The sequence below is a fragment of the Conger conger genome, chromosome 3, assembly GCF_963514075.1.
Source record: "Conger conger chromosome 3, fConCon1.1, whole genome shotgun sequence".
In the NCBI taxonomy this organism is placed as follows: Eukaryota; Metazoa; Chordata; class Actinopteri; order Anguilliformes; family Congridae; genus Conger; species Conger conger.
The window spans coordinates 62,866,920-62,890,964 of NC_083762.1; the positions used below are offsets into that span (position 1 = coordinate 62,866,920).

Here is a 24,045-nt window from a genome sequence, read left to right on the forward strand (position 1 = left end):
TGCATATATGATTTCAGTGATGTGCAACTAACAAACAGAATCTCCACCTATCCTACCAATGATGTGCACTTACTGTCCTCAAAAAAATCTTAGCAAGGTGCAAGCAAGTTCCTGTTATGCATTCGGGACCCACTTTTCTTTAGTTTCTCTTTCTTCCTTCCTTCTGTTCTTCTTTTTTCCCCAGCATTGATGAACTCGGTATTTCTTAAATGGTTCTGATCACAGATAACATTGCCATGGACTTATTTCTTCTCCTGCATGCAGTTTTAGGTGAGGAAATCGCTGGCATATATTCCAGGGTTGATGTAATATTTTGAGCTGAGAAGTTGCACGCATTGCACTCATGCTGTGATTGTGACAGAAATGACTGCTTAATAACCTATAGCTGACAAGGAACAGAGACAGAAAATAGCACGAGAGAGAGAGAGAGATGATTTTAAAGATATTTTCAAAGCAAGAGGTGAGGGGTTTAGTTATTTTCTTCTATCCTGTTCTTTTGGTTCTTCCGCATACGCTTCTAGCTATCTGCTACACACAGACACACAAGTGCATGCACACATGCTTGCACATTTGCACACTAACACATGCACACAATGTACATGCACACATGCATGTATACACACCTAAATAGGCTCAGAAACACCGATGCAAACATGCAGGGAGACACCCACATGCATGCACACACACTCACCCACGTCTTTTACAATCTTTTCAGAATGCAAGTCCATTTCTATATTTTTATTTTCCTTCACGTCTACATAGTATGCAAAAAAATCTCAATGTGGTAGAGAAGCATTCATTGCCTCTATGTACTTCAAACACACAAGTGTTTACTTTCTTATGAAACAAACATACCTGGAAGCTTTCTGTAAGATGGAAATGATTAACATCTGGCATTATCACTCAGGGCTGGTCAGCTAGCTGGCTTCCTCTGTTATTGTGGCAAAATGTGGCTGTAAAGTAATTTAACCCCAGGAGCATGCACCATTGACCCCCACTATCTCCGCACCCATACGGGCAGGAGCCTGTGGGGGAAGACTCAGGCCTCCAGCCGTGAAACTCGTTACGACGGGGCAACATCCTTTACGGCACGGGAAGGTTTCAGAGGGCACGGCGTGTTGGGCCCATTATTCCCTTCGACCCCCCTTTATTGCTCTCTCCCTCTTTACTCAGTCACTAAATGATGTGTACAGCACTGGCTGTTTCATGACAAAGTCAGTTTAGATAATATTCATGTTTGGTATTATTCTGATTGTTTCAGTGCGACTGGTGCAATGGTTTCTTTCTGCAACAGCAAACCCTGGACATCATAACCAACCAGGAACCAGGGAGAAACTGTGTGGAGCTCTGCCCCAGTGAAAGCCATGTGCCTCAACCCCCCTGCATTTCCTGGGGAGGCATGGCTCCAAATTACAGATGGGTGACCCATTTTTAGGGTTAACATCAAAGGCCAGATTTTGGATTTAAGGACAGTAAACTAAGCAATCCCGGAGGATGCAATCCGTCTCTCCCGTGCACACCGTGCACGTAATTTCTACATACAGGGTGTCTGTAGCCAGACTCCCGTATGTAGCTTTTATTACCAGGTATGACTTTTAAGACTCCGTAATTTGGTTTCCATTGTAATGCTTTTTTGATTTGGAACTAGTGTTTAATTACGTATGTAACCTGCCTGGTAAAATAAATTGTTAAAACTTGATCTGTGTGGTTTCGCTTACTGACACTCAATGTTATACAGGGAATGCTTGGTTTACCCCCTCGAATTGGTCTAGGGAGGATGAATATTTACGCTTAATGTATCACGGCGTATAGCACCCGTAGACCTATGTTGGTAAATCCCTCGCCTCCGCGTGGTAGTTCATTCATGTCGAGCACAGCCGTAGCTAGGTTGGTCTGCTTGGGTCCCTAGGCTGTAAACAGATATACCCAAGAGTAGCTATTCCTGCGACCTCTGTGATGACTATAGATATCTAGTCAGTTCGTGAGACGTGCACATAACGCGCGATGTGACATGCGGCGGTACCAGCAGAGGACTGTTCGGAGAGTAAATCTCAGTACAGGATTCCTATAGCGATCAAGTCAAAATTATCAATAAGAAATCTACCTAATGTGGATAAATAATCTAAATTATTATTCTAAAATGGAGTCAGATAAACGAAGGTGAATCTATTGGCCCTATTGTGGAGCTTCTTGGTCAGCCCGGACCAGTAAAGAGCGGAAGGCAGAGTGGTACTACTGCCACCAAAGTATATAGTATGTAGCCCAAAACAGTACAAAAATAAATGTAAAACAATTTTAAGTAAAATATGTCCCTCTTCTACCTCAGTTATATTACATTACATTATTGGCATTTGGCAGACACGCTTATCCAGAGCAACGTACAGTTGATTAAGCAGGAGACAATCCTCCCTTGGAGCAATGCAGGGCAAGGGCCTTGCTCAAGGGCCAAACGGCTGTGCCGATCTTATTGTGCCAACACCGACCGGGATTAGGACCACTGAACTTGCGTCTCCCAGTCATTTACTTTAACCACTAAGCCACAGGTCGCCCATGATGTGGGGTGTGAATTGTTAACTCCACAAAGCAGTTTTTGCTGCCGTTATGGCAGTGACATGAGAGAATTGGCCGTTGTCTCATTTCCTTTATAAATCAAAAGACATACCCTTTTTACATTATGGTATGAAACATTCGCATGCCTACTTAATCTTGACTGACCCTGGTATCTCAGGATCAATTTTTGGCTTTAAACCTGCCTGGCTCCTGTTACTCTAAGAGTGCCACTTCACAGAAAGCACACGGTGGCTAACTAGATTCCAAATTTTTTAACCTAATCATTTTGCAGCTGATCAATATCGATTTGTAGTTTATTCAATTCTTACAAAGAACAGGGATTGATAGAGGCCCTACTTTGGATATTGCAGACTGCCTGGATGGTAAGTTCTGTTTTTTTGTCAATTGCAATTCTACCTCTTCCAATTGTTGCTCTTTGTCTCCTTCTCCTGGAAATTGCAAGAACTGCGAAAGAAAATAGGAGCACACTCTGTCCTGCTTTTCACACAGCGTCTCACCTTGGACCGAGAGGGTTCATCTTGCATCTTCTTAATACTTTACTTTTCTTCATCCCTCCACCAGGACGGATTTCTAATATTAAATAACTTTATGATTGTTACCCTGCATGCTTCATGGTTTCATATTGATCTTAGCAATGTGACACTATGATTTGTTTTACATATTAATATGCATTTGCTGTTTACATATAATATGCATTGTTTTGTAGTATTATGTAAAGGTTTGTACATTTGGCAAAAATGAGCTGGTATTGTTTTAATGATGGTGTACATACACATGCTGGTCTGCAAATGCTGCTCACCTAACTCAGGTGCTCTTCTACTGTGTAGTTGCTCTTGATAAGTGCAATGTAAAGATGTCAGTGCAAAGTTTCAGGCCAGTTTCTTCTTACATGATAACAAATTAGGCTACACACCTAGCAAAATTGCACAAACACCAAGACATGCAAGTCACACCCAACTGAAAGCAAACAAACTGAAAGACCACACCACTTCCTCTCAGAAATCCCCCCTCACTTGTGAGATAGTGAACAGAAACTATTTTGGATTTCCTGGTTAATTGTAGGGTTTAATATATATTTCATCCATTGCTTTAAGTGAGCTATAGCCAGGTGAAATGGTTTTCAAACAATATACCTATGCTTTCCTCTCAGTTGTGATTGTGGGCCTGGTTCAAGGTAAGTCAATTTCATTGCTGTAGTTTACATGATGATATCAAAGTACAAACATTATTTGAGCACTAAGAACATTCACACATCTGAAAAAAGAGACAAGAATTTGTTGATAAATTCTTTTTTCAAAATCAAAAATGTCCTTATTCACTCAGATGCAATGTTTTATTTGAATACATTCCTTAATTTCAGATCATGGTTATTCTTTAATTAGGAGTGTAAACACTCTATGGCATCCGACACAGCTCATATTTGTTTACATTAGCAGTGTTAACCCTTTCTCTTGGAGAGCTGCAGTTTGGCTGGTTTGTTTTCAACTGAAAATCAGAAATACAGGTCCAAATAACTGGTTTCATTGTTCAATTATTTGGTGAGAAATGACAAAAACCTTCACAACCTACAGCTCTCCAAAAGTGAATAACAATGTATTATGCCTAGGGAAAATCTAATAAATATGTCCTATTACTAATGCAACATAACTCTCATTACCCTTTCAGGACAGTCCATGAGCTCCATAGGCACTTATACTACCACACAACCCCTGTTAACTGGTAATTCTCAATGTACCATCTCTCTGCTTCTACCAAAACACCCTGTTCAGGAAAATAAGTCCTGTTTCCTTAGAAACTGGCACAATGAAAATAAGAAATTATCAGACTGATAAATGATCTTCTGCCTTTGGATCGCATAAGTGGGGTTATTAATGTCTTCATTTACATTTGCAGACTACAGGAGTGAAAACTATACCACTGGAAGGAGTGTTAATATCTCTTGTACAAATAAGACATGGAGCGAGATGATATACACCACCTGGGAGATCCCTAAAGATAGAAACCTCTGCACAATAGCAGCTCATATAGACAAACTTCCTGTTGACAACTGTTTGAATGGAATGGTCCTGCGCCACACAACTAATGGAGAATCCTACCTGCACATTCCTCTTTTTAAAGACACAGATGAAGGAATTTATAAGTGTGAAACTGCCTATGTAGGTACAAGTTATACAGCATACATCACTGTATCTGCCAGAGGTAAGACACCAATTCACCCTCTGTTAAGTTGGGATGTAAAGACATTTGAAATAATTATTTTATGTATTTCAACATGCAAACTACTTGGAGCAAAGATCTCCATCAGTAAGAAAATAGGTCATTCACTTAAAGAAAATGTTTTACCAATATTATTAATTTTTGTGACTGCTGAATATACTGCATGCTAGGTTACGTTGTCGTGAGCCACGGACCCCTTGCCGAGCTCAGACCTCACGTTCCCACGAGCAGTACCCCACGAGGAGGTATCTCGGGGACGAACTCTCTTTTCCTTTAAGTACTTCGAACGTCCTGGAGCCCTGGTAAGTTCTACTGAACTTCCAGCCCAGTCTCAAAGTGAAGCGGTGTGATGCAAATCTGGTATATGATTTCCTGTATTCACTGTATTCCTCTAAAAGACCCTTTCTCAGATATGATTATAGTCAGATATACTTAATAGTTATACAGCTGACAGGTTAAATATCATCTTTCAGTTTGCTGATCACATACTTGATTCACATAAGATTCATATAACCCCTTTTGCTCTTTCTAATTCACCTTTCCACCAGATGTTAAATTCAAGGTACACCCTTCAAATATCCACCATCCTCTTTGCTCTTTACCTTATCCTATGGCTCCCCCTTCACGGAGATAAAAACTACTGAACTTCCATTAATACAATGGGTATGAACACCCCTAAAGTCTACTACTTATTTGTATCGTATATAGTATCTTACTGAAAAATAAAAGACATAAAAATGAAAGGAAACTTATAACATTAAACTTCTATGTACTACTTTTCCTACTTTTACAAGTAATATAGATTATAATTACCACCCATGCCCTAAATATAGCCATCTCGTTTTCTGCGGGATTTGATCCCTCCTCCTTGCTGTTGACGAGCTCTTTGAACAGCTGCATTGGTTTGCCCTTTAACTCTTTCACCAGCTCTTCTGCATGATGAGGGATGCGCATGAACACCTCTTCACCATCAATCCCGCTGCCACAACTCTTGGGCTGAGTCCGCACCGCGTACATCACTCCGTTCTCCATATCCATATCCTGGAGTGGCGCGCAGAGGGAGCGCGCCACTCCAGCTTGATTATAGCTGTCCTGCGTTGCTCTCTCCTCAACATCTTCAACAGCAAAATCCTAAGAAGGTTTCTTCTTTCTTCTTTTTCTTCTTTTCTGCTTTCTAACGTCTAAAAGCTCACTCCTTATATATCCTGAAACTTGTACAGAAGTACGAATGGGAAAACACTAGCTCTTATGCAACTTTTTTAATGAGCCTATTCATCACTGTTATTTGTCTCCCTGTCATAATCTCTCCTTGGACTCTCTCCAAACTTTGACGTCATATACCCCTCCAGTAGGGAGTTTCCACCATCTCAATACATTCTTCAGGTGCACTTTCTTGTGGCGCCTTAAGAAATCTACAAAGGACATCGAATTAATAGCCAAGTGTAATTCATCACCCAACTCCTCTACAGTCAGTCCTTTGAATCTATCCAATAAATGATCAGATTATCATTTCCCCATCATCTATATTGTTTTCCTCATCTTTTTGCTTTAACCAGGCATTATGCTCCTCCCCTGTAGGAGCAAGCCCACACTTCTCAACCAAGAATGTTATTATACATTCATGTTACGCATGGCCTCAGTCAGACCTTTAACCTTGCTCTCTAGAACCCTAAATCTAAGTCCCCCGACTTCAGACTCCTCTGCTGACAATTAGGGCTGCTCATTAGCTCTGAACCACATATTTTTCCTCTTACGGGCGTTCTTGCTACCACCTCAATGGCGTGTGCGAGGGGTTAACAATGCATTCCTGCCTAACCCATCCCTGTCAATCTCTCATCAGGTGGGCCTAGGGCCGGGTCCTCAACAACGTAATGGCTTTTGTGATACAAAGTTAGGGAGAAACTGTTTTGTTAGGTTTATCAGGCTATAACTCTATCCATTTATTTTCTGAAAAAGTGTGTTACATAATTAAAAGCTATGTAGCGATTAATAGGGTCATTACAGTTTCTGCATCTAGAGACCATTTACAATTTCTTGTATATTGTAAATAAAAAGTTAATTAGTTTGAAGAAATTCTGCACTCAACTGGTTTTGGTTCTCCCAGTTTCCCCACAGATATCCACCAGGCTGGACTTCAGGGATGGTAAGAGAGAGGCTGTGTGTTCAGCTGAAGGTGGTAAACCTGCTGCCTCCATCTCCTGGAGAAACAGGTGGAACTCCAGTGTGACTCAGAGTTCAAATAAGAACTTGGACGGCTCCTTCACTGTGGAGAGCAGACTGATCCTCCCTGACTCCATTTCTGCTGGAAACCTCAGCTGCATCATCACACATCCCAGCTGGGGAGAGAACCATTGGTTTATGTCCACTCAAGATAATAGAGGTACATTGAATGATCTCTAGTCTCAGGTCAGAGCTGTAATGTACCTACCTATCAGATCAGACTATTAGCACAATATAACTGGACATACCACCTGATAGCCACAAAGTTATTATTCATACACTTAGATGTAGTGATAAACAAAAAATGTAACGGATCCGCTAGCAGCACTTTTCAGAAAAGTGAACTGTTTTGTAGTGTTACAGTAAAGTGACTGTAAAGGTAAATCTGTGAATGGCTGCAGACTACATTGAGTGGTATTTACCATCAGCAAAATTAGAGAAATCAAAGGCATTGCAATATCAACTTATATCTGTCAAAGCATTTCCATCTATTCCTATGTGGGGATTGTGTGAAGTTAATTTTATTACCAGACGATTATTACCAGCTATTGGGTCAGGGTCATCAAGAATTCCCTGACCTAATGGCCAATACATGTTTTAATCTCATTACATATCTCCTCCCATAGTTTCATGAGATTTGTATATAGATTTTTATTGAGCATGATATATATTTGCAGCATGAGCTATGTTGCAGCATGGTGGCTTGGTGGATAACACCGCTGCCTCAAAACATGCAGGGTTCGAATCTCGATAGGGGCGCATTTATTTGTGAAGTTTCCATCTTGCTGTTTTTCAGCTCTTAATCCCTTGACCAACCTTATCCCTCTCTCAGTCTCCCTCCTTCTCCAATACAATTTACTTGTGGGTGGTGCATTTTGGGAGGAGCTAAGGAGGGAGGTGGGGTGGTGAGGCAGTCCAGACCACGCCCATTCAATCCGGACATTGCTTTCAGTACAGAAATGATATCTGACTTTAAATGTGTGGTATTATAGGTATTTACATTACTTTTAATAGATTCATGATAGATGTGTAGTGGATACATCCCTCTGTGAAAATGTATTCGTATTTTAACATTTATTATGACAGTCACTTTAATCTTTATGTGCTCACCTAGGCTCAGTAGATCTTGGGAACGTACTATGCTTAGATACTGTTCCTCAGTACCTCATTATACTAAATGACAGCTTTGTTCTAATGACAGAGAAGACATGCTCTATATTTCCTGTGATCAGCTTGTTGGTCTTTCTTTTGTATATCTTTATTGTGAAAACCATTTAGAGTGCATAATGTTCCAAATTACAAACATAACTGATTTTAGTCTCCCATTCATTGAAATGTTAATACATTTCTTTCCAGAGGGTCCACATTTTTCTCTGAAGAAACTTGGAATCTACATAAGCTGTGTTATCATTGCCCTGGCGATTCTGGCTGTATTTTGTATTTTAAGGAAGATTCCCCAAAAGGTATAATTATCCCCTTGGATCCTATTCACTGTGAATTCATAGATTAATATACTTAACTGGCAATTCACACACACTGTTATCCAGGGCGATTTATGATGCAAGCAAAAATACCAAAATCAGGGTTCAAAGTGCAGTAAATCCCGATAAGTCCCCAGATAGACAACAAGTTCAAGAAGTGCAGTTGTGAAAAACTAAATTAATGAGCAACAAATTATTAAATGAACAATAGAAAAAATATAAAGATACTCCTGTGAAAGTGCTGGGGGAAATCATGGACTATCCTGAAAGGTTAATGAGAGTTATACACTTATAAAGATAAAGGGTTATGCAAATATAAAACTGTTGTTGCAATTTGTTTGTTTGGTTATTCATATCCTGTTTGGTTCCTGCAGTCTCGAAATGTGGAGATTCATGGGCTGCAGACTGTTTACACCATCATCAAACCTTCGCACAAACAACAATTCAGCCAAGGCCAGACGATAGGAGAGTGAAATTTAGAGACTGGCTACTTGGGGGAGGGGGGCTACGAGGAGGAACAATGACACAGTTCATTTTGAAATATAACATTTAATTTAGAACACTGAACTTTACAGTGGCTGGGGTAAAAATAGTGAAGTATCGATTTTGAGTGTTGAATGACTTTTGTTTGTTTGTTTCTTGTGTTTGTTTGTAGTTAGGTTACATCTACGTACATATTCCATCCATGATGTTGTAATGTGACCAAATAAACATTTGCCATTGACAAAATACAAAAAATATCTGCATTATAGGAATTGACACACTCTCAGTTTCTATACCGACACCAAGGACTCAACACCCCCCATATCCAGAGTTAACACTCCAGCTCCTTGAGGAAATAAAGACATTCAGCCCAAATGTGACTATTTTACCCTTAACTTTCACTTTGCATTTTTTTTAATGCAATGCAATACCTTGACTGAATTCACTTGCATATATGAATTCAGTGATGTGCAACTAACAAGCAGAATCTCCACCTATCCTACCAATGATGTGCACTTCCTGTCCTCAAAAGAATCTTAGCAAGGTGCAAACAAGTTCCTGTTATGCATTCGGGACCCACTTTTCTTTAGTTTCTCTTTCTTCCTTCCTTCTGTTCTTCTTTTTTCCCCAGCATTGATGAACTCGGTATTTCTTAAATGGTTCTGATCACAGACAACATTGCCATGGATTTATTTCTTCTCCTGCATGCAGTTTTAGGTGAGGAAATCACTGGCATATATTCCAGGGTTGATGTAATATTTTGAGCTGAGAAGTTGCACGCATTGCACTCATGCTGTGATTGTGACAGAAATGACTGCTTAATATATTGATGACAAGAACATTCAAGTCACGATACATAAACCAAAAAAAATTTATTCAAGCAGGATGTGAGAATTTAAGTGTATATAATGTGCTTGCATGTGTTTATGTTTCTGTGTACCGACACATAATACAATCCAGATTTTCTTGGGCTGTTCTACATACCTATTCAGTAGATCTATACCTAAAACAACATTACATTTGTGTTTAAGTTTCATAGTGGTAAAATCAATATTTACCAATGAATTAGTATTCCATACTTTGTGCTGTTTGGATTGAACGTTAAAATGCATCTTTGATGAGAGGTTTTTTGTAAATGAGAGAAATAACTACATTACCTGATAAAGTATATATTTAAAAAAAGGGAGAAACTGAAAGCTTGACTGTTTTTTACATCAGTAAACAAATACATTGCAGAATAAAATGCAAATAGGTAATAAGTGCATTTATCTCGTATCTCAAACATTCAGGGAGCTATGCCATACCAACAAAGTCCCAAGACTCTACATCCACCAGACCACTGTTGAAGGGTAATGTGTTTTATACTTTACATTGTTCTGTGTAATATGGATGGTTATTCAGTCCAGAATTTAAATTGAAACAGAAAACAGGAAACTTTGCATTTTCAAGCTGCATGTATTGTAAATGAGGGGGTGTATCAATCAAAGCATGCAGGGTCTCATAGAGTTTTGGCACAGTGCCACTTTGCTAACACCATAACTAGCGCATGAGGGGATTCACTTGACGCAAGCTGGTCACAAAACACCAGTAGGCTTTAATGGATGATATCAAATCTGAGCAATACACTTTTTTATTCCACTTCGGAAATGATTGAGATCTTCTGTGTTGAAATCAACAAAAAAGTGTGGTCAAACCATCTTTCAAAAAGCCTGGCATATGAGAATGGATATAAAAGCAAACTTAGGACTGTGAAATTGCTTTATTTGTATTTATTGTATACGTACCATACGTACGTTTTCACATGAAAGGTCAATTGATGGAAAACATCATTCCTAACCTCCATTCATAATATAATAGGTTTTTATTTATTTATAATAATTTCAAATAACATTAATAATAATAATGTAAAAGGTCTGAGTTAAGAAACCAAACCGAGTCCATATAAGAACTCATTAATGCATATTGTCACAGTTTGCAGCTGTGAGTTTTGAACATTTTCTTTCTGAAATTTACAAAACAAGGATAACACATAAAGTTTCACATGAATGTTCAACAATACAGTTATTCCAAAATGTATACTTGACAACATTAACAATTGTACTGCTGTACATGTGGGTAAAAAATAAATAAATAAATAAAATACATAAAAATTTGGCGAATGTTTGCATGCTAGATTGAAATAGATAAACACTTTCATTCGGCAGTCATTGATTAACACTAGCTTTCTTTCTAGCTCCCAGGGGACAGCCATGTAAACCAAGAGTGAGACAGAAACTGCGTGTGGGATGGCAAAAAGAAAGTGGAGAATAATTGTTAGGGAACTGGCTTTGTGGGTATAAGGGTATAATTGACTGCTGTCATTGTAACCTTGAATAAGTAACTGAACCCTGTATTAGTATCGAGTAAAATGAGTGGATGATATGTCAAATAATGTAATGTTTCTTTTTATTTTTTTTCAATGAATTTATTTAGAGTTCAGGAGTGAGACTTGTGTCTTGGGAAGCAGTGTTGATCTGATATGTACCAACAAGACCTGGAACGAGATGATCCACACCATCTGGGAACTGACCACTGAGAGAGGCACATGCATAATAGCATCTGGTTTCGGTGTGCCGGACCATGACACCTGTAACGATGGGAAAGTGCTGAACAATAGTAGCAGTGGGGGAAGCTATCTGCACATCCCTCTCTTCTCAAAGGCAGATGAAGGACTTTATCACTGTGAGGCAGTGTACAGGGATGGCAGCTATTCGGTGGAAATCAAAGTGTCCGCAGGAGGTGAGATTTTTCCATTCTGCTCAAGGCCCTCACCCAAAATAACATGTTGTGTGATTCATACTGAGACTGATTTATCTTTCAAATAGTCGAAATTACACAAGCCTTATAATATTGAGGCACGGTCAGTCTGACAGGGCTGAAACTTTGATGGAACATAGCTCTGCCAAATTCTGGGTACTGTGCTTTGTTAATAAAACAAAGGCCAGTTTCTTCTTCTTAGAAATTGCTATTTTCTGAAGATGAGGCCTTTTTGGTGGTGCACCATTACATATCTCAAGACTCCTAAAACTGGTCAGACATTTGGACTTTTAATGGAATCGATGGAAAACATCATTCCTAATCTTCATTCATAATGTAATAGGTCTTTAAAAAAAAAAAATTATTACAAATAATATTTATGGAATTCTCATGACTTAATGTCCAGATGCTCTAGAGCAGTGGTTTTTCATTCCAAGGACCATAGGTGAACTGAAATATAGCTTCTGTTGGAGAAGTAGATTGTTTGGAGTCACAGCTAAAATAAAAGATGAAAAATTCCTTCCATTTTTGTTCCGAAGACACAGTTTCCCCACAGATATCCACCAGGCTGGACTTCAGGGATGGTAAGAGAGAGGCTGTGTGTTCAGCTGAAGGTGGTAAACCTGCTGCCTCCATCTCCTGGAGAAACAGGTGGAACTCCAGTGTGACTCAGAGTTTAAAAAATAACATGGACGGCTCCTTCACTGTGGAGAGCAGACTGATCCTCCCTGACTCCATTTCTGCTGGAAACCTCAGCTGCATCATCACACATCCCAGCTGGGGAGAGGGTCACACTGAAGCGATTCAAGCTATAAACCATGAAGGTACATTGATTAGAGGTTAGACAGTCATGGTTACTGGTGGATTTGCATGTTTATGGTTTTTAATTATTGCTTTAATTGTAATTGTAGCCAGCTGGAAAATTCATTCTGGGTTAATGTTAAGTGTAACAACTGAACCATTATTTGCAGTAGGCCTACTACTGGTATTCTGGGGGGAGTAAGTCACACAGTTAATATTGGTAACGCTTGGGTCCTACATATTGTAAGATGCAGCAAGTGACAAGATCCATATGTCATTTTGCTTGGTATGTCATGTTAATGTCACCTGCTGCATGTCCATGTTGACATAAAATCCTTATTTGTGGTTATTGACATACATGTTCATGAATGCTTATGTTGTGCTTATGAATGCACTATTTAGGAGGAGTTATATGGATCTCATGTAGGACCTTCAAATACTGTAACCATAGTCTGTTACAGAGAGGTTGTGTCAATGTTTTAAATACCTTTATATTTCTTTACGGATTCCGTTGGGGTGACTACGATGCTTATTAATTCTCTGAAACTTTCTTAAATCGCAAGTATCTTGAGTTGCATCATGCTTGCCACTAGGTGGCGCTAGTGCAGTTCTCTATGTTGGCTAGATCAGATACTTGCGCATTATATTAATTCAGGATACATTTGTAACAAAGACTTTCAATTGATTATTTCAGAATTGCAAACCTTCTTCAGAACTAATAAAAATAGATATTTTTATTATACAGTACTGTGCAAAGGTTTTAGGCAGGTGTGATAAAAATGCTGTAAAGTAAGAATACTTTCAAAAATAGAATGTTAATAGTTATCAATTCTTCTAGGTACACTTGTACTAATTTTGTAGGCATATAGTCAGGTGTGTGATTAGCCAATTATACCAAACAGGAGCTAATGATGATCATCAATATGTAGGTTGAAACACAATCATTAACTGAAACAGAAACAGCTGGGTAGGAGGGTTAAAACAGCCAAACTCTGCTTCCAAGGTGAGGTTGCTGAAGACAGTTTAATGTCATACACCATGGCAAGACTGAGCACAGCAACAAGACACAAGGTAGTTATACTGCATCAGCAAGGTCTCTTTCAGGCATAAATTTCCAGATGTGCTGTCCAAGCTCTGTTGAAGAAGCACAAAGAAACAGTCAACGTTGAGTACCGTAGACACTGTGGTCGGTCAAGGAAACTTAGTGCAGCAGATGAAAGACACATCATGCTTACTTCCCTTCGCAATCAGAAGATGTCCAGCAGTGCTATCAGCTCAGAATTGACAGAAACCAGTGGGTCCTAGGTACACCCATCTACTATGCAGAAATGTCTGGTCAGAACTGGCTTTCATGGAAGAATTGAGGCCAAAAACCATACCTCCGATCTCCAAGCGACTCAACTATGGATGAAAACACAGGAACTGGGGTGCAGAAAAATGGCAGCAGGCTCTCTGGACTGATGAGTCAAAATGTGAAATATTTGGCAGTAGCAAAAGCAGTTTGTTCGCCGAAGGGCTGGAGATCAGTACAAGAATGAGTGTCTGCAGGCAACAGTGAAGCATGCTGGAGGTTCCTTGCAAGTTTTGGCCGGCAATATATTCATGTGAACAGTTCTGTGAAGAAGACTCTGGGTTCTATAAATCAAAATGAACAAAGTGTTTGTTGCTGCTCAGGCAACATACAGGCACAAACGTGGTCTCACTGAAATACCATCTTTTTCTCTTTTCTAGAGTCTACAGCCAGCTTTACCCTGCAGTATAGCGTCCTTTCTGTCTGTTCTGTCATTTTGCTGTTGGGATTTCTGACTGCATGCTCCATCGTGAGAACATCAGTTCGAAGAAGAAGGTATGAGGTTAAACTTTTTTCTCAATAGTGCAGTGCCTTGTCCTGGCAGGTGGAGGTCTTTTTCTACCTCAGTTACAATGCATGACAGTGTCTCTGGTAAAAGTAATATACATATAAAATGTAATTGAATTGAACTGTCCGCAATATGGTAATGTCACTGGTGTGGGGTGGGAGACCCAGGCTTGTTTCCAACTCCGTAATGTACTGTAAGGTTTTCCTATTTTGTAAGTTCCTCTGGGTAAAACAATCTACAAAACTCCCCTTAAAAACGTTACTCTTCACTCAGCTATGACAGGAAATGACATGTGCACTGTCTTCCCATGTGCAAACATAGATTTTTCTCTATCTTCTGTTTCCATAGAACAGTCTGGAGGCCCATATGCCATGTCTATAGATGAGACCAGAGGTCCCAGGTGAACCACAGTTCCACAGTCCTGATACAGACAAACATGTCACTGTCCAATGAAATATGGTCCTCACTGTACATATAATGTACAATATGCCTAACAATGAGCTACTAGTACTCATGAACAGAAAAGTTGCCTTATCTGAATGGAATATACATACTACTTTGCCACATGCATCCATACTTAACCTGACATACTTAATTAAATTTAGCATGTGCTTTGCAGGTATATACTGCAGTCTGATGAGCCCAGAGTAAAAAAAAATAACAATAATCACAGGCGATCGAAAAACACCAGGGTTTCCTGAGTGTGTTGTCATGTTCCAGGGTCCTAGTTCCTAAGCTCACAGCTCCGTGTCATAATGAAAATGAAATTGATTTCATTCAAACTCATTGGGGGACCACAGCAAAAAAAAAGCCTCCTTAGCAACAGTGAGACCACTTGAATGAGCAATCAGTTGAAATCATGTTGCAAATGTCGAAACTGAATATCAATTGCAATTGTTTGCTTCTTTGTAAATAAATAATAGTTACAGTTACACTTTAGATAAAAATAGATATCACATTGTAAAGACTTTTCCTGAGAACTGCTGACTGTATATTATCATGCTGAATCTGGGAAATGAAACAAAAATTAAAAACCAGCTTTACAGGTTTCACAAGTTCTTTAGAAACTCACTTTGATCCGCCTCCCCCACATGCTACTGGCCAATAAAATAAATAAATAATGGAATGAATTCAGTGCCATAAAAATGTATTAAAATAATTATTTCATTTATTTAATGAAAATAACTTTCAAACACCCATATCAATCATGTGAAAATGTAACCCCTTAGTTACTCTATCAATTAGACTCAGCTGATTGAACACAGCCAGGCTTGATTGCAACCATCCCTGTTGAATCTAAACCTCACTCATATTGATCCCTATCATCACAGCAAAGTAGTCACCACAAAGTTTCTACAAGCACAGCATACTTTGCCAAGATTAAGGAAATTCCAGAAGACTTGAGAAAAAAAAGTTGTTGAAATACATTCGTCTGGGTTAGAAAGCCATTTCCAAGGGTCTGGGACACGAAACTACAGATCCATTATCCCCAAACGGAGAACATTTGAAAGAGTGGTGATTCTTCCCAGGAGTGACCTGCCAAAAGTTCTCCAAGGGTGTAGCTAAACCTCATCCAGGAAGTCACAGAAGATCACAGAAGAACATCCAAAGAATTGCAGGCCTCTAGCTTCAGCTATGGTCAGTGTTCTTGAGTCCACAATAAGAAAGATAATTGACTAGACAAAAATGGGATTCATGGGAGAGCGGCTGGGTAGATACCACTGCTAACCAAGAGAAATATCAAAAAATAAAGCTCCTGGATGATCAGAGATAATGTTCTATAGTACCAGAAAATCATCTGTCCATGAGCTGAAGCTGACGTGTAATTGTATTATGCAGCAAGACAATGATCTCACGAAAATAATATTAACAGTGTACACAATGAGAACATACATTAGTACCAAAACACACCAACTTCTTAATGGAAGCATAGGAATAATTTAACTTTCCTTCTTGAATCTGCAAAACAAGATGTGTCAAACATCAGGTACTTTCCTATTCCTAAACATTTGATGACTATAATTTTCAGGAAGTGTGACTGCACTGGTACAGTCACAAGACTTGGATGGCCATTGAGTGGCCTGAGTGGCCTGGCTACCACTAGAACAGAAATCTGTTCGAACCCATCCTGGGTGTGTCGAAGTGTCCCTGAGCAAGACACCTAACCCCAAAATGCTCCTAACGAGCTGGTTGGTGCCTTGCATGGCAGCCAATTACTGTTGGTGTGTGAGTGTGTGTATGAATGGGTGAATGAGAAGCATCAATGGATAAAGGTGATATATAAATGCTAACCATTTACCATTTACTAAACTGACCAGATATAGAGATTGCTTAATGTTACATTACCTCCAGTGCTTAATTTGCTAAATGTGAGGTTCCGGAACATGGAGTGGTGATGGATCCTGCATGTCCGTGCAGAGGGTGTCATGGAACTTTGACAAAGTAGAATAACAAAAAGAACAACAAAAAACAGATTAGTATGTATTTTTCAGTGTTATGAATGTGTTTTGGGAAATACATCATGACCGACAATAAATTCAGAGTTGCATTTGAAAACCACACCTATATTTCGCTAACATTTCCCCTTCTGGCAGCAGGGGGTGTACACCCATACTCTGACACCGCGGGCAAAGTGTCGTACGCCCTCTTCTGTCGCATTTGCAAAATGGCCTGTGTGTGACGAGAGAAGTCATGGGCGACACGGAGGTGCTCCTGCAGATGTTGGGCATACTCACACTCCCACTGCCCTTGCTCTGCAGACCCCCGTGGTGACCTCTGTTCCCGGCCGTGCATTGGGTGGAAAAACACCAGGCCGTGCATTGGGTGGATCCTGCACCACCGATCCAGCACCAGGGGCTGGTGACGGTCCCAGTCACGTTGGTGACGGCTAGTCAGGATAGCCAGCTGTGTAGCCAGGATGCGGTTAAATCTTTCCACCAGCCTGTCACTCTGAGGATGGAGGGGGATCGTTTGGGTTTTCTTGACACTTAACCGGTTGCAGACCTCCTGGAACTCCTGGGCCTCAAAATTCCAGCCCTGGTTGCTGCAGAGCTCTACTGGCACCCCAAACCGGCAGAACATCTTCTCCACTAGGGCATTAGTCGTAGTCACCGCACTTTGGTCGGGGAACTCATATGCCTCTGGCCACTTGGTAAAACAGTCCATGGCCACCAGGACATACCGATTCCCAGAGTCAGTGGTGGGGGAGGGGCCCAGGACGTTGACCCCCAAACGCTCCATGGGAGCCCCCACCAAGTACTGCTGCAGTATTTGCATGCAAGATGAGTACTTTCATGCTGTGTCCCAAACATTATGGTTCCCTGAAATGTATTAAAATCTGACAATGTGCATTTAAACCACATGTGATTTTCCTTATTACAAATCTGAAATTGTAGAGTACACAGGCAAATGAACAAATGATGGGGTTTTGTCCCAAACATATAATAATCAAAAATATGTGTTACTCTCCAAGTCTTCCCAAGCCGCTCAGTCTCATGAGAAACTACTTCTCTCTAGGGAGATTATTTCAACATGAAACTCATGAGAGAAATACCCAACTTCCACCTGACAAATTTACAAGAAGTGTCACCTAATTTGCATGCAATAGAAGAAGAAGCAACAGACTGAGTTCGCTAAACATTCTGTTTTTCTTTTGAATCAAATAAAATCCAATTAAAATCTGTGTGATATTGAGTGATATATTTCTTGAGTTGTCATATTGTTAATCTCATACCATTGTACACTTCTATCAGATAATATGCTGAAAAATTAGTTCTGTTTCTCAGTCATTTACATGATGATTGTGTTTAATATAAGCTCTCAGTGCATACTACTTCTCGTCTGAGCTCAGAGATGTATTGAATGTGAAATGTTTACACAATTGTTACACAATTGTTGGTTCATTCCAAGAACCAAAAAATGATTGGCTGTTGATTCAATGCACCATGTAAGATCACAGTCCTGTTATTGTCATTTGTAGGTGCTATACCCATCATACATTGATTATATTAATCTCAATATTAATATATTAAGCACAGTCTGAATGTATTGATATCAGCAATAATAATAATAATAATAATAATAATAATAATAATAATAATAATAATAATAATAATAATAAAAGGGGTATGGGGAGGGTTGTTGGGCAAGTATAGGGGTAATACTCTGGCAGCACTGTTGAAGGCAGTTGATAGATTTGGCTGGGAGAGGGAAGGCTTCAGTCTGGCTATGTATTTGAGATGAATAAGGGAAGTCTTGCAGATGTGTTTGATGAGGGTTTTGAATGAAAGTGTGCCATCAAACACCAAGACTGGTGATGACAGAACAGGGAGATGGATTGACCATTCAGGGAGGGACATATGCATAGCCTCTGTCTATGTAGTATTGAAATACAATATTAATCACAACCATATAATAAAGCCCCCGCTATATATCATAGCACTGTGAGCACCAGAGTACATCAAATTTATCAACAAAAGGCAAGACTCTTTGGTACTTCCCTAAGTGGATACATCACGACTTCAATTGAAATGAGAGTCATCTGATCAGTTTAAACCATAGGGGTGCTCATTTATTTTCTGGTGGGATGATTGATTGCTTCCCTTCAGGTCTTTCTTAGCTAAAGGCATTCCAGTTCCCCATGTGGAACAGCCCCTTGAGCAATGCCATTGCTATTACTGTATGACGACTAATACGTGGAAACATTACTGGACTGCTTCTCAAAAGTACAGCGTTTCATGAGTGTCCAGTGCTGGGAAACCGTGAGAGTGAAAAGCAGAACTGCTGCGTGCCATGACATTCATAATAATACAAATAAAATAAATACATAATAATAATAATAATCTTATTATTATTATTATTATTATTATTATTATTATTATTATTATTATTATTATTTAGTCAACTGCTGTATAACTGCTAGGTTTCTGCGTTCTACCTCCTGAGAAGATGCACAAGAAATTGTCCGTGTGGAAACGTGTGATAACTGATTTGGTCGTTTGGAATCAGTTGATTAGTTGATCAGTAATATTATTATTTTATATTACTCAAAATATCAAATGAATGCAGCTTATAGGTGTAAAGAGGAAATCACGTTCTGCTGGGAAATCCCAAACGTACCGTAGATATATAAGCCTACGTTAGAAAGCCTCGGAGCGAACAGATTTCTTGAAGCGAAGCGACACAAGGAACAGGGATTTTATAATCACAACATCAAAGGCAGCGCAATGAACGCCAGAATGGGATTTATTTTATTTTTCTTAAACTGCACAATTACTCCAGGTACTGTATTAAACGTATTTCTTAATTCTTTCATTTTTAAATCTAACGCTTTATTCACTGCTAGTGGATTCTAATGGTTTAGAATACGAGTGTTGTCCACACACACACACACACACACACACACACACACACACACTAAATGCAGCTTTACTAAATTAATTGAGTAGCCTACTCTCAATTTAAAACAAAAAACCGGAAAAAGTCTAAAAGCAATTCAATTTAACTCGAAAGTGAATGGTCATTGCGGTGTAGACTGTACTATATATTGTGGCTCATTAACAATTTTTCCGTCCAATCACTTTGCTCTAGGGTTCTCCGCCAGAGTCACGGCTAGTGGGGCAACCACTGCGGTCTTTGGACAAGAAGCATACTTATCCTGTTCTCTCTCTGAAACTGATGGCGTTTCACAAGTCACATGGCAGAGACGCTTAAAAGATAACACTGTGGAAAACCTGGCCACCTTCAGCAAACGTTTTGGAGCTAAAGTCATGGAGCCATACGTCAGCAGGATAAATTTCACAGAAGCGTCACTCAACTCCACGTCAATCACAATCAAGGATGTGACTTTTGCGGACGAAGCCTGCTATATTTGTTCTTTTAATGTGTATCCCACTGGATCTATACGGAAGCAAACCTGCATCACGGTTCAAGGTAGCCTATCTCCCCGCAGTTATTACCGATGCCGTTCGGTTCGCTTGCCTATGTGCCCTTGTCTGTGTATTGACTGAAAAGAGCATAGTTAAATGTTAATTGTTAACCCAGCGTTAAGCCTGTGTGCAGGCTAGTCGACGTATAATATTTAAGAGTTGCTATTACCTGCTACAGTTTCTTAAAACATTTGTAGGAGCTAGCCGTGGTTTCCACATCGCCTGAAGGTAGACTTACATGACATCATTGCATTACATCATTGGCATTTGGCAAAGTGCAAACCCATAACCAGGGACTTAGAAACACGTATTCCTTTACAATTGCTATTATTTTTCAAATATGAGAAACCCATAATATGAGAATGATGCACGTCACTGTTTTGTTTGGCATTGGGCTAATAATATTTATTTCATATCTCAAGGAATATTCGGAGCGAAAGCCCACATCGACGAGGCTTCATCGGACGTTGTCAGTTGTTCCGGTACGGGTAAACCTGCCCCAGAAGTTACATGGAATTCAACAGCGGATTTTACTGCTGTACGCACGGACCAACAGGTTTCCAATGCAGACGGAACATTCACAGTCAACAGCACACTCCGCTTGTCAGGCTACTCTGGCAGAAGCATAGACTGTTTCCTGAGCAGTCCTGTGATTACGATGAAAAGATCAGTTCATTTGCCTGGAATTGTGCCACCAGACAAAGGTAAATATGCACGTGCATGCTAGCTACTATAATTTTAAGCAACGATTAACACGTTTAGTAGGCTATACTATTGTGCTATTGTGCATGGCGCCCGGTTCCGTGCACATGCAGTCATATGCCTTACCAGAATAAAGCAATCGGGAATTTACAGTTTCCTGTCTATACTGGAAAATTAATTTCGCAAGTTCGGGGTTTGTTTTGACCTGTGGTGCGAAGTTTCCGTAAACCTATAACGAAAGCAAAACCCATGCGAGGTGCTTTCCTCAAAGTTGCTTTTCGCAAAATTCCACTGAGTCATAGCTACACGCTGTTGATCAAGTTAATCTAGTGTATACTGCCTCTCATGAACGAAACAATGGTTTCGAGTAAAATCATTTGAAGCTTTGAAAAATAGTTTGTATAAATTCCTATTATTTTTCCACAGATGGACATTCTGCCTCTTTGCCGTGGATAATAATACTAGTACTTGTAATTACGTCTGCTGTCATCGGCATTGCGTTCACGCTCAGGAGAAAAAAAGGTAATCCTTTAAAATCAATTAATAAGCAAGGACTGCTTACAAAATAAATGCTGAATATATTTATTTTGATTGTATTCATATTGGGTTGAATCCTCAGACAGCATACTGTTTGGACTTCAGTGGTGTTACGACCTTAACCTTATGAAAAATAAATTCACATATGAACCGGACATTTTCACATTTGATTGGCTTTTTTCATACATGAATGTGGAACATTTCCAAATGACATAAAATCCACATTTTCCACATTTTCATATGTGACTGACTTCATAATGTGAACTACACATTTCACTCGAAATATATAAATACAACGTGATTTGAAATAGCACTTTATTGTCATTTATTTTCTAACTCACATGTGTTGGGTGTTGACATGTTGTTTTTGGACATGCATTTGGAAATGCATTTGGACATGATAAGAAAGCTGAAAGAAGTTCCAAGTGTCTTTTAACAGTATATGATTTGGGCCAGTCATTTTTCATCAAAACATTTGAAAGAGATGTTAGGGACATGTTACATGTTTTCTATCATGCACTGAGTGAGTTATTATTGATAGACAATTATCCAATATGGCACACGGATATATTTCTGTCCTTGTGCAATGGCGGAATCAGTGCTCTTAGTTGTACTGAAGGATATAAATGCAAAATGTGCAGGCCCGTAAATATTGTTTGAATTACTGCAGTATGATAGGACATGTAGCACCCATCAGATAGCAAGGCAGTAAGTGATGATTCTTGCATTTCCTTTTCTTGTCAGGTGACAAGAATAAAAAATACAAGGAGAAAGATGGCCTGATATTTTGCCAGGATTGTGGCGTATGACTTATCTTCTCATCCTTCTTTTTAAGCCACTTGCGGAGACTACTCATCCAATGGCAGGGCACTGCTGGCCCGGGGGTCCAGTTGTATTGCAGTCTTCGTTTGAGAGGAGAAGAACAGAACTTAGCAGACACATCCATCGATACCGGAGCTACCAGTTCAGATCGCCATGGAAATGTTTTGTGTCTCCATGAAGATGTTAGTTTTTTAAGAAAACACAATCATCAAGTCTATTTTATGCAGTCTCAAGCCTGCAATCATTTCAGTCACAAGAATGCAATTCTAAAAGGGGACATTGGAGATGCTATGCCCTGCAGAATCGATGGATATATGCAGAAGTTGATATAAAACTTTTACAAGTCCTATTCATCCCTTCCCATTTAGGTACCCATTGCGCATGATCTCATGCCAAAAAGCCCCATAGTTAAATATGGCAGCCTCCATGAATTGGCTTCAACAGCGCCATTGAGCAGCTTCCATAAGAATGCATGGAACTGGTCATCGGAAGCTGTTTCCAGTTCTTGTATCTCGATGGTTCATGCACTGCTGGCTCGTGAGTGACTTCTTCCTGGGAAACTTGTCATTATTATATTATATTATTATATTATTCAAATTGACTCCAGGGATTGGTGGAACTGAGGCCAGTCTCTTCACAGGAAAATTACAAACCTACTCCTCAAAAAAACTTTTGGGGTAAAGACGAAATTCTGTATAATTTTACCAAATATCTCTGTTGACCTTGTATGCAGAAGAGCATACCTAAACTTTACTTTAAGGTTTACTGATGTACCTTTCTATATTTAACAGAATATCTCCAAAAAGTGCATGTGCAATTTACAATATAAAAAACAGAGTATATCATTTTGCCATTAGTTTTATATATTGACATAAAAGAATCACATTGAACCATTTTGTGCAATATCTTTATAAGATGGAGAGATACTGATATATTTTTAATGAATGTATACTTTATTCAGTCTTGCATAAGCTTTGTTATTGTATAGAAGAGACAAAATGTTAAAGAAAGGATTATAAAATAACTGCTTGGGTGGATATTTTCAATCAATTTAATCTTACATTGCTCCTTCACCAGTTATCTTTAACCTGCACTGTTGCACTTTGGACTTAACTTATAGCCTACTGTTTATAGCCCATTGGTCAAGTTAGCAATTTAGTTTGAATTTGTTACATAACATACTATTTTTGTGCCAATGTTATCATATTATTTCTGTTTCTTATTGCTGCTGTAATGTAAAAAAATGTTTTTGTTATGATATGTTGCTATGATATATTGTGTGTTGATTACAAATGACAGTTGTCTGTTCAAATTAATGTCTTGTTCATTCTTATTGGTTTTCTAGCACATTCCAGTCTTCCAGCAAGGAGTATCTGGAGACTAAATAATAATAATCCTAGGTTGTCAGCATCATATCTTCCTTGTTTTTGTCTCACCCTGGTGGAAAATTGTGTATAAGAGTCTTACTATGTCTGATTCAAATCTGATTTAAGTCAATGTTTTCTATCCATTTATTACAATGTACTTTGAAATCAATGGATAGAAACCATAAAGCTATTTTAAACACTACATGAATACAGCATGGCGTGCTTCTCAGCGCTCCCACTCCCAGCTCCCACCCTCTATGGT

At 39.2% G+C, this 24,045-nt stretch overlaps 2 protein-coding genes across 14 annotated transcripts; both read left to right on the forward strand.

Annotated features, from left to right (window-relative positions):
• Nucleotides 1-137: 137 nt before the first annotated feature.
• LOC133124294 (cell surface glycoprotein CD200 receptor 1-B-like) lies at nt 138-18,088 on the forward strand. 12 transcript variants are annotated; one of them, XM_061235372.1, is made up of 12 exons: nt 3,024-3,745; nt 4,237-4,290; nt 4,465-4,770; nt 6,893-7,168; nt 8,365-8,471; nt 8,864-9,689; nt 10,262-10,321; nt 11,445-11,750; nt 12,308-12,592; nt 14,301-14,415; nt 14,777-14,828; nt 17,023-18,088. In XM_061235372.1, exons 6-11 carry the CDS (start codon nt 9,629-9,631, stop codon nt 14,811-14,813), a joined length of 864 nt encoding a protein of 287 aa, XP_061091356.1. In that variant the 5' UTR covers nt 3,024-3,745; nt 4,237-4,290; nt 4,465-4,770; nt 6,893-7,168; nt 8,365-8,471; nt 8,864-9,628; the 3' UTR covers nt 14,814-14,828; nt 17,023-18,088. The 12 variants fall into 12 exon arrangements, with proteins under 12 accessions (XP_061091346.1, XP_061091349.1, XP_061091348.1 ...); XM_061235371.1 differs by having other exon boundaries at nt 17,026-18,088; XM_061235373.1 differs by having other exon boundaries at nt 17,188-18,086.
• Nucleotides 18,089-19,597: 1,509 nt separating this feature from the next.
• Nucleotides 19,598-23,732, forward strand: LOC133124725 (OX-2 membrane glycoprotein-like). Of its 2 annotated transcripts, none has more exons than XM_061236156.1 (5): nt 19,598-19,708; nt 20,018-20,359; nt 20,778-21,059; nt 21,484-21,579; nt 22,339-23,732. In XM_061236156.1, exons 1-5 carry the CDS (start codon nt 19,654-19,656, stop codon nt 22,401-22,403), a joined length of 840 nt encoding a protein of 279 aa, XP_061092140.1. In that variant the 5' UTR covers nt 19,598-19,653; the 3' UTR covers nt 22,404-23,732. The 2 variants fall into 2 exon arrangements, with proteins under 2 accessions (XP_061092140.1, XP_061092139.1); XM_061236155.1 differs by having other exon boundaries at nt 22,430-23,732.
• Nucleotides 23,733-24,045: the final 313 nt, after the last annotated feature.